This window comes from Scylla paramamosain, chromosome 11 (genome assembly GCF_035594125.1).
Source record: "Scylla paramamosain isolate STU-SP2022 chromosome 11, ASM3559412v1, whole genome shotgun sequence".
Classification (NCBI taxonomy): Eukaryota; Metazoa; Arthropoda; class Malacostraca; order Decapoda; family Portunidae; genus Scylla; species Scylla paramamosain.
The window spans coordinates 23,274,884-23,286,022 of NC_087161.1; the positions used below are offsets into that span (position 1 = coordinate 23,274,884).

The 11,139-nt window shown below is 47.8% G+C and overlaps 1 protein-coding gene across 1 annotated transcript in view; it reads left to right on the top strand.

Annotated features, from left to right (window-relative positions):
* The first annotated feature begins 401 nt into the window (after positions 1-401).
* The window catches only part of LOC135104637 (latrophilin Cirl-like), a 70,410-nt gene continuing 59,672 nt past the window's right edge, over positions 402-11,139 (top strand). Inside the window, exons 1-2 of the mRNA XM_064012169.1 lie at positions 402-489; positions 9,561-9,617. Coding sequence (XP_063868239.1) covers positions 402-489; positions 9,561-9,617 — 145 coding nt within the window. The remainder of the gene's footprint in view (positions 490-9,560; positions 9,618-11,139) is intronic.

Here is an 11,139-nt window from a genome sequence, read left to right on the forward strand (position 1 = left end):
GCTGGCACCTCTGATTCACGTCTCTAATTATTCCCGAATTATCTCCATTTCGCGACGGACGGGAGGGAGAGAAATGAGGGAGGAGGGAGGGGAGGTATTTAGAAAGCAAGTTCGTAGAAACAGAAGGGGGAGAGAGAAAGAGGGAGAGAAAGAGAGAGAGAGAGAGAGAGAGAGAGACAGAGGACCATATTCTGAAATACTTCTGGGCCGCACCTCCACTACATTCCAAAGGTTCTAGTTGAAAGTACTCAGATTTTTAAGGGTGTTTTGAGGGTTCTAGTGTCAGACTAACAATATTTCGACGGTGTTATCAGGAGAAACACTCTTGAGAACCCAGCTATTCGTCTCAGTGGCCTTGGAAATTAGTCGTGATGAGAGAGAGAGAGAGAGAGAGAGAGTCGATGCAGGTGGGAGGGAAGGTGGAAGGGAACCAGAAGGAGAAACAGTACTTGTTCAAGGGACGTTTCTATTTCCCCCCCAAGGGCCCAGGTATTGTTGTGGTGACGACGAGCCTTCCTTCCTCTCGACCCCGACCTCACGACTCACCCTCCCTTCCCTCTCCTTCCCTCCTCCCCTTCTCTCCCTCCTTTCTTCCCTCCATTCACGTCACACCCGCACAGTTATCACTCACAACACGGACGCTACTGTTGTGTCGCCTGTTATTGTGCCGCTCCTACCCCGAGGAGAGGAGGGAGTGGGAAGGGAGAGGTGCAAGGGAGAATAGTGCCTTACTGTACCCCCTCTCCCCCTCCCTCTCCTCCTCTCTCTTGCTCTCCCTCGGCCTGTATCATCCTATCGGGCCGACACACGAGGGAGGGTGTTGGGGTGTCCATAAATCAGCATGTGAAGCAATTTATGGCTGTCAGTGCGACTATAATTTTTTTTTTTTTGTCTCGCTCTTACTACTTTTTTTTTTTTCGTGTTGTTTTCATTTCGTTTTCTTTGTTTTTTTTTCTCTCTTTGTTTCTGTTTCTATTTTCGTGTGTTGGTTTTCTTGCGATTAATGAGTACCTTTTTTTTTCATTCTCTCTCTCTCTCTCTCTCTCTCTCTCTCTCTCTCTCTCTCTCTCTCTCTCTCTCTCTCTCTCTCTCTCTCTCTCGTTATTTTTTTTCTCTTTCTTTCCATATCCTTCCTTCCTTCCTTCCTTTCCCTCCTTCCTTCCTTCCTTCCTTTATTCCCTTCCTTTCCTTTATTCTGATGCTCCGCTTTCATGACTTCACTTCCATTTTCACGCGTGTAGCAGCAGCAGCAGCAGCGATTTCATCTCTCTCTCTCTCTCTCTCTCTCTCTCTCTCTCTCTCTCTCTCTCTCTCTCTCTCTCTCTCTCTCTCTCTCTCTCTCTCTCTCTCTCTGACTTTTTATATTTTTTTTCAGTTTGTTTATTTTCGCTTTTTGTTTACTTATCTTTATATTTTGAATTATTCCTGATTTCTCTAATATTTTAAGTTTTATAATTCTTGTCATTATTTCCTTTCCTCTTCCCCTCTTTCCATCCTGCCTTCCATCCATCCTTCCCTTCCCTTCCTTTCTTATCTCCTATCTCCTCCCTCCATCATCATCTTGTTGTCCTTGTTTCTTTGTTTCCCCTCATTCTTCCTTCCTTTGCATCTCTTCTCCGTCCTCCAACTTCTCATCTCGTTATTCTTCCCTCCTTCGTCCACTCCTCTTTCTCTTCTTTCACCTCTCCTCCTTCTCTTCCCTCTCCTCCTTCTCTTCTCTTCCCTCTCCTTCTTCTACTCTAATCACGTCATTTGAATCTTTGAACGCCTCGGGACGCTGCGTTACACGAATCAACACGCCATTACATTTCCTCTCCTCACACTTCTTCCCCCTCCTCCTCCTCCTCTTCCTCCTCCTCCTCTTCGTCCTCCTCCTCGTCCTCCTCCTCCTCCTCCGCCTCCTCCTCCGCCTCCTCACAGCGGCTGAATATATTATAATGTAAAAGAGGGAAGGGAAGTATTATAATTTAGACAGGGAGGAGGAGGAGGAGGAGGAGGAGGAGGAGAAGGGGGAGGAGGGGGAGGATGAGGGCGATAGATCAGGTACTGTCAGCGGTCATCATACACCTGCCGTCAGCTCGTCCAGTTCATATATTTTCCTCCCAAATACCTGTGAGAGAGAGAGAGAGAGAGAGAGAGAGAGAGAGAGAGAGAGAGAGAGAGAGAGAGAGAGAGAGAGAGAGAGAGATGATTCACTGCCTTTAGGACTTTGATAGTAGAATAGCTGTTGTGGTGTGTGTGTGTGTGTGTGTGTGTGTGTGTGTGTGTGTGTGTGTGTGTGTGTGTGTGTGTGTGGCAGCCTGAGGGAAGCAGACGTAATTGTCCCGGGTCGTCTGGACAAAAGGTACCCTCCTCCTCCTCCTCCTCCTCCTCCTCCTCCTCCTCCTCCTCCTCCTCCTCCATATGTCTTCCCTTCCCATCACCACCCTTCAAACCTCTCCCAAACACACCCCATTACTAAGTGCCTTCCCCCTATCACCCTCCTCCTCCTCCTCCTCCTCCTCCTCCTCCTCCCACAATGCACCTTCACAAACCCTTCTGTTCTATAGATCGCTCCCAACATTCCCACACTCCATCCAACTCCCCCCACCTCTCTCTCTCTCTCTCTCTCTCTCTCTCTCTCTCTCTCTCTCTCTCTCTCTCTCTCTCTCTCTCTCTCTCTCTCTCTCTCTCTCTCTCTCTCTCTCGATTGCCTAGATTGTCTTCATCTGTCCTGGAATGACGAGTTACAATATCCAAAGAGTTGTTTTTTTCTTTTTTTTTTTTTTTTTCCTTTTTGTCTCCTGTCCTTTTTATTTCACTGCAACATTTTCCAGGAAGGAGCGACATTGACCTCCTTCTTTCCCTTCTTCCTTGTTTTCGGAGCGGCTGGGACTCATTTCTTCTCGTATTCCTTGGCGTTTCGTGAAGCGAGCTTTTATCATGTCCATTGTTTCGAAACGCGGCTCGAATGAAGAAGATTGAGAGGGGAAACAAAAAAAAAAAAGTAGCGAGAAAGAGAAAAATAATGAGTGATGCGGTTGTGATTAAAATGAAGAAACTGTCCCTCTGTGTGTGTGTGTGTGTGTGTGTGTGTGTGTGTGTGTGTGTGTGTGTGTGTGTGTGTGTGTGTGAATGGGTGGTTTGGTGAGGTTTGGTGTGGGTGGATGTGTTTTCTTTCTCTTTTCTCAAGCGTTCAGTCAGTTCAAGTTTAGATCGTTACCAGCACACTTACCGTCACGTCCAGATGCTAAATTTAAACTATAATTAGATCCACGCATCTCAATTTTAATTCCCAAACTTCTCAAACACCGCTTGTTCTTATGGAGGAGAGGGAGAAGGAGGGAGAGGAGAAGGGGATGGAAGAATGAATTGAGTGAGGGGATACGAAGAAATAGGAGGAGGAGGATAGGGGGAAGCAGAGAGAGGAGGAGACAAGCATAGACTTGAGGCGAGCGAGTTGGGGAGTGGGGGAGGAAGAGCCAAGGAAAAAAATATATATACTCGTATATTACAATAAAGGCACCATTGTTCCCGTACATGCAAAGAAGGCGAGGGACAATGGTGGCGGGGTGCGTCCGTGTGCGGGTGGCGGTAAGGGCGAGGCTGCCCTGAGTGTGACGGTGACGTGGCGCCTCTAATTGATTGCAGAGTCCAGTTTGAAAGGAGTCGCTGTGGTGCACGGGGAATGAGAATGTTGTCACGTCCCAAGTCGATCCCACGCACTGCATACCCACGCCTCCTCTCTCCTTCCCATCCTACTCCTACTACTACTGCTGCTGCTGTTACTCCTGCTGCCACGACCCCTACTCTTCGCATCACACACACAACCTGGGGTGCTGTCAGGTCGTGCTTTGCTACTCGTTGTGCATGATACTGAGGTCGTTGTTGTTGTGTGGCGGTGGTGGTGGTTCGTGTGTGTGTGTGTGTGTGTGTGTGTGTGTGTGTGTGTGTGTGTGTGTGTGTGTGTTTGTGTGTGTGTGTGTGTGTTGGATTCTTGCAGTGTGATTATACAGTTTTTTCTTTCTTTTTTTTTTCCATTTATACTTTAGAGAACCATCATAATTCTCTCTCTCTCTCTCTCTCTCTCTCTCTCTCTCTCTCTCTCTCTCTCTCTCTCTCTCTCTCTCTCTCTCTCTCTCTCTCTCTCGCTGGATATTATTTCTCGCTAATTCTTAAACATTTTTGTCTGTCCATTTTTAATCCCTCCTCCTCCTCCTCCTCCTCCTCCTCCTCCTCCTCCTCCTCCTCCTCCTCCTCCTCCTCCTCCTCCTTGCTCGAGTCATTAGCCTTTTTTACCGTGTCTTGTTTTCGCAGTATTCAAGCCACGTTTATTATTTCCTTCATTTCCTATTACCGCCTCTTTTATCATGTTTTATGGCTCCCCGATTCATTCGCATTGCCTTCACACGTACTCGTATTTCACGGCTCTCAATTTTACTTTTTGCTCGCATCATTTTTGTCTATTTACATTTTATCACTTTCACATTCCTCTGTCATTTTTCTTATTCTTTGCTTTTCATTCCTCCTCCTCCTCCTCCTCCTCCTCCTCCTCCTCCTCCTCCTCCTCCTCCTTTCAGTTTGATCCCCACCGTATCTGAAGAAGTGGAGGAGGAGGAGGAGGAGGAGGAGGAGGAGAAGGAATAACCAAGTACCGGTTCAGTGGGGACGGAGGAATGGGGAGAGAGAGAGAGAGAGAGAGAGAGAGAGAGAGAGAGAGAGAGAGAGAGAGAGAGAGAGAGAGAGAGAGAGAGAGAGAAAATGAAAAGGATATATGGGGAAAGTGAAGGTGGAGAGAAAAGAAACTGACAGAGTAGTAGTAGTAGTAATAGTAGTAGTAGTAGTAGTAGTAGTAGTAGTAGTAGTAGTAGTAGTAGTAGTAGGTTTACATGTCATTTTTATTGAATCGTAAGTTAAAACAGCAAAAAAATAAACTGTTAAAATATTCTGAACTCAAATTAACGTACATACCTAATTCCGGTTAGTACAAAGACAACAACAACAACAACAACAACAATAACAAAAGCACCACAGCGAATACCTGTTGTAATTCCCATCACAGTCACAATTAACGACTCTTCCCATCCACACCACAATACCATTCCCTCACCCTTCACCTCACAGCCTCACACATACATTCCCACACTCATTACACGCCAACTCTTAATCATGTTCATCTCCTATTTGCATCTTCTCTGTAATCTTATCTCTCTCTTAACCTCCCTTTCTCCTTTCTTCCCTTATCAGTGCTCACCCTTTAGCGCGCCTCCCCTTATCTCCCCCGTCCCTTCTTGCCCTAACTTTCGAATCATTTATCAGATCCCAGTATAATGACAGCTCCACTTTTCAGCCCAGAGGGAATGAGTGGCCCGCATGAACATCCCTATCTCCAGGTTAGGTTACGGTCTCCTCCTATTCCTCCTCATCGTCCTCTCCTCTTCTTCCTCCTCCTCCTCCTTCTTGTGTTCCCTTTCTGTTCATCCCTTTATATATCGTTTTCCCTTTTGATTCCATATTAAAGACGTGACTCCCTTTCTCCTCCTCTTCCTCCTCCTCCTCCTCCTCCTGCTCTTCTTTTTCTTCTTCTCCTCCTCGTCTTTCTTTCCTTCCTTGCTCGTTTTTGCCTTCTTTCCCACCTCCTTGTCCCCATTTCTTTTTTCCTTGGCTTCCTCCTTCTCATACTCCTCCGGCTTTGGCTTCTTTTCCTCCTCCTCCTCAGGCTTCTTTCCTCCTCCTCCTCCTCCTCCTCCTCCTCCTCCTCCTCCTCCTCCTCCTCCTCCTCCTCCTCCGGCTTCTTTTCCACCACCCACTCTTCCTCCTCCTCCTCCTCCTCCTCCTCCTCCTCCTCCTCCTCAAGCTTCTTTCCCTCCTCCTCCTCCTCCTCCTCCTCCTCCTGTGTGACTTACGTGTAGACCACTATCGGGTTTCTACTCTCTCTCTCTCTCTCTCTCTCTCTCTCTCTCTCTCTCTCTCTCTCTCTCTCTCTCTCTCTCTCTCTCTCTCTGCCATTTCCTCCTCCGTCTCATTTGTTCAGGAACTTATGTCTTCCGGGCGCAGACTTTGTTCCGGGTACAATAATTAATTTTTGTTATATATCTGTTGTTTTATGCTTCCCTGTGTCCCATATTTCATTCTTCTTTCCTTCCCTAATGTCCTTCTTTTTCCTCTCTTTCCTTTCTTTCTTTCTTTCTCTCTTCTGTTGCAGTGAGTCAGTGAGTCCGGTGCAGTTCAGTTGGTTTTGTGTGTGTACGTTCTCTCTCTCTCTCTCTCTCTCTCTCTCTCTCTCTCTCTCTCTCTCTCTCTCTCTCTCTCTCTCTCTCTCTCTCTCTCTCTCTCTCTCTCTCTCTCTCTCTCTGGACACGTGGTATTACTTTGCATCTTTATTGCCTTTCTCCATTTAGTTCCTTCGTCCATCTTTCATCTTTGCCTTCCTCTTCTTCACCTTGACAAATAAAAAAAAAAAACTTTCTCCTCCCCCTCCTCCTCCTCCTCCTCCTCCTCTTGTAGTATAGTTCACCTGATCCTAGCATAGTAAAGGGAGGAGACGAGACTCTGGAAAGGAAGAAAGGGAGACAGGCAGTTGTGAGGGAGGGAAAGGGAGAGGGAGAGAGGAGCGTCGGATCAGGTTCCCATAGAAGTGTTCAGCACAGTGAGTGATTGATTGTATGTTGTTGTCTCCATCTTTATGTACCCCTCCCCCCAGTCATTATCTTGCCGTAATTGGACTTAACCGGCCGAGAAGACGAAGAAAATGGGACGCAGGTTTGGAGGAAAAAGATATGCAGGGGGTACGGGAGGGAAGGGGGAAGGGGACCAAGGAAGGAGAGAAAAAGGAGACGTGGTTGGGTGGGATTCAAGTGTTGGTCTTAGGCAATAGAAAACGAGGCGTGGCGTGGTAAAGAAAATGGAAGACGTTTGTTTATGAATGGATTGGATGGAGACTGGAGTTTGAGAGAGAGAGAGAGAGAGAGAGAGAGAGAGAGAGAGAGAGAGAGAGAGAGAGAGAGAGAGAGAGAGAGAGAGATGGGGCACATGATAAAGTGTTTGATGTGAAGGAAGAAAGAAAGAATAGATGGGGAAAGAAATGAAGGATGCGTGTACTGTAATATGGCTTCTCTCTCTCTCTCTCTCTCTCTCTCTCTCTCTCTCTCTCTCTCTCTCTCTCTCTCTCTCTCTCTCTCTCTCTCTCTTTCAAAATAGTAGAACTGAAGGCTTCTCGTCCTCGTCCTCCTCCTCCTCCTCGCCTTCGCCCTTCTCCTTGCCACACTAAATTCCCTGCAGGTACTCAAAGTCGGCTTGGTCAGGCGACACGATAGATCAGCCGCCTTGAGAGAGAGAGAGAGAGAGAGAGAGAGAGAGAGAGAGAGAGAGAGAGAGAGAGAGAGAGAGAGAGAGAGAGAGAGAGAGAGAGAGTATGGGTTCAAGGATCATGGGAGACGAAGAGTATGATACATGAGGTCTGTGTGTGTGTGTGTGTGTGTGTGTGTGTGTGTGTGTGTGTGTGTGCGCGATGGAGGATGGAGTGGCGGAGCGGATTTAATTAGTAAGGAGGTACACTGGGACATCTGCAGGTGGACTGAGGTGGCAAGATAGTGGAAGAGGAGGTGCAGCAGCAGGAGGAAGAAGAGGAGGAGGAGGAGGAAGGCTTGTGTGTGGGGGTGTTGAGGTGAGGTCAGGAGCTGAATTGTGTAAGGTTAGAGGAGGTGGTGGAGAGCTTCTTAGAAAGGCTGGAGAAGGTGGAGGAGGAGAAGGAGGGGGGAAAAGTGGAGACTGTGTAGGAGAAAAGGGAAGGCTTTGAAGGGAATGTATAGGAAAGAAGAGAAAGGCGTAGTGCGTGAATAACGGTGGGAAGGAAGAGGAGAATGTAGTGGAATTTGTACTAGATGGAAAGGAAAGGAAGTAAAGGAAAGATGAGAAAAGTGAAAGAATTGCAAGAGGAAGGGGAATGTAGCTGAGGTTGTAAGGAAAAGGTTGATATTTATTGAAGCTACAGGGGAAGGGAAGGGAAGAGAAGATGGAATGAGAAAAGAGAAAGAAGGGGAAGGGAGTTTGAATGGAAGTATAGCTAAAGTTTTAAGGGAAAGGGTATTTTTAGGGTAGCTACAAGGGAAGGGCAGTGAAGAGAGGATGGGAATGGAAGGCGGCTTGAAGGGACGGCTGCTCGTTGAGATAGGCGGGCGGGCGGCGGGAGGCCTGGGAGCGCCCGCCAAACATGGGCAGGAGGGATCCCATGGACGGGCGAGAAAATACGACGCGGGTGTGAAATTGTCACGTTAAACCTTTGCCCTCTGAGGCGAGAGAGAGAGAGAGAGAGAGAGAGAGAGAGAGAGAGAGAGAGAGAGAGAGAGAGAGAGAGAGAGCCCTGTAGACCAACGCTTTGATGTCAAGGTGTGCACTTTAAGGCATGTGTGTATCCGTGTACTCGTTATGTATACAAGGGGCATGTGTAGGTAAGTATACAGTGCACAGCGCTCCCTAAAGACACACGCAGCGCCTTCTCCTCCTTCCTTGCCTGGCCGTCTAGCGCTCCATGCCACCCGCGCTTCCCTATCATAAGGCCGACGGCGCCAACATTGCTATGCATTGCCGCTCGCTGGTTGATTTAGCGGCGGGCGACGAAGGGAATATTGATAGGTGGCCGAGGCTGGAAATCACCGCCGCACCACCCTAATGCTGCCACCGCCGACCTAACCTGCCTAATGAACGTAAATCACACGAGAGTTATGAGTGGTGGTGGTGGTGGTTGTGTGTGTGTGTGTGTGTGTGTGTGTGTGTGTGTGTGTGTGTGCGTGTGCGTGTCTTGGTATGTATGTAAGGGTGGTTTCAATGTCTGGTGGAGCTGCCATCATTAGCCGCGATTGGACGTGGCTAAGATGAAGCCAATAAGTCGCGCCACAAAGACTCCTTGTGCCTGAATCTGCTGTGTGTGTGTGTGTGTGTGTGTGTGTGTGTGTGTGTGTGTGTGTGTGTGTTTCGCATTGCATTCCACGGAGTTAATATTCAGAGAGAGAGAGAGAGAGAGAGAGAGAGAGAGAGAGAGAGAGAGAGAGAGAGAGAGAGAGAGAGAGAATGACTGATTGACGTATTACCATAGCATCATAAACGGCAGTTAAACACCACATTACAACACACACACACACACACACACACACACACACACACACACGTAGTAGTAGTATATTATTTTTTTACTTTTTTGTCGTCTTCATTTAATCTCGTATCAGATCCAGCTCGTGTTCGATTACCGCGCTGCCTTGTTCCGTCTGGCCGCCCGACGACATGAAAAAAAAAATACCCCTTGACATCCAGCCAATTTCATAGCAGACTAACTTCTCACTGGCTTCTCCCTGCATCGGGCGGGTGTCTCAGAAGAGCTGGGGCCTTTTATTTTCCCTTGCACGCTGCGTAAGGGAAACAGGGAACCGTAGGGAAGCATGGGGAAGAAAGAGCGAGTGTTTGTTTAGAGTGAAGGTGAGAAAAAGAGAGAGAGAGAGAGAAAGAGAGACGGGAGGGAAGGTAAGAGGAACGCAGGTGTTAAGATCTCCACACCTTGACGGCCCAGAATCCCGTCTCCGCCCCAGGACACTTGAGCCCTCTCGCCCAGGTGTCAAAACACGGCCTCCGTCAGGTAATCTCAGGTGCGTCCGGGTAATGACTCGCCTCCACGCACCGACGAGCCACACCTTGAGGATTTGTCAGGTGAGGGGGATTACCTGGCGAGGTGATGGAGGGAGGGAGGGAGGGAGGCAAGTGAGATGAGATTGAGGTGGAGCAAAGAGAACGAGGACAGAAAAGGAGGGACAGGAGGGAAATATGGTTAGAAAATTTGGTTCTTCCCGGCATCCTTTGCCTGAACTTCGACATAGGTGTTGTGTTTCTTCTTTCCTCCTTTCTTCTTCTTCCTTTCTCTCTCTGATCTCCCTTTCTCTACCTTTCTCTCCCCCTCCTCCCCTGCTGCTCTTCTTCCCTTCCTCCTTCTCCTAAGACACCCCCCAGTGCAGGGAAGTTAAGGTAAACACGCCGAATCAGATTATCGAAATGACCGTGTCTGCGGGAGGCACGAGGCGGCTTGTGTGTGTGTGTGTGTGTGTGTGTGTGTGTGTGTGTGTGTGTGTGTGTGTGTGTGTGTGTTGGTTTTGCCCTCGTGATGACACATAATTTTACGTCCGTTGTGTTTCCGCACGTTTGTTTTTCTTATGGTGCTGTTTCAATGTTTTTCGCTGTCATGATATGTCTTCGTCTGTGTGTGTGTGTGTGTGTGTGTGTGTGTGTGTGTGTGTGTGTGTGTGTTTCTGAGACTCGGGTGTTCTTTTCTTCGTGTGCGATCACTTTTTTTTGTGTGTGTGTGTGGGTGGGTGGGTGGGTGGGTGGGTGGGGTTCACGTAATAGTGTAACGCATATATTTTTTACTATACGCATACATTTCTTGGGCTTCCTTCCTGTGTCAGATCCATAGCAGCAGCAGCAGTTGTAGTAGTAGTAGTAGTAGTAGCAGTAGTAGTAGTAGTAACAGCAGCAGTAGTAGTACCAATAGTAACACTTTTCTTATAAAAAAAAATATATATATATATATATATATATATATATATATATATATATATATATATATATATATATATATATATATATATATATAAGAAAGCATCATACCACCTCCCTGACCAACCAACCATTCCATCATTCCCCGAGTCATGGGTGTGAGTGGCTCCATCGGTCTGCCTGTCTGCCTGTCTTTGTCACTATTCCTCACTCTATCTGTGTGTCTTTGTCTTTCCCACCACCATTACTACCACCACCACCACCAGGCAGTCGTGTTCACTTCCTCTGGTCCCCTCCTGCAGAAGCCCCTGAAGCGGAGGCCGGGAGGGCGGGGCTGTGATTTGAGACCCTCCGCCCCCCCCACTGCCCCGCCCTCTCCCACTCCTCACAATCCCACCCATCACCTCCTCACTCACTCTTCCTCCCCATCACTCACCTATCATTTCTCTCCCATTCTCCTCCGTCATTACCCTCTGTGTCCTCTCTGCCTTCGCTCTCTTCTCATCTCTCCACTTTTCTCTCCTCCTCTTTAGTTATTTATCTCTTTCTTTCTCTTTCTCTCCATACTTTTAACTCAGCCCTTTCTTGTCAATCACACCACCGAATGTTATTTATTTATAC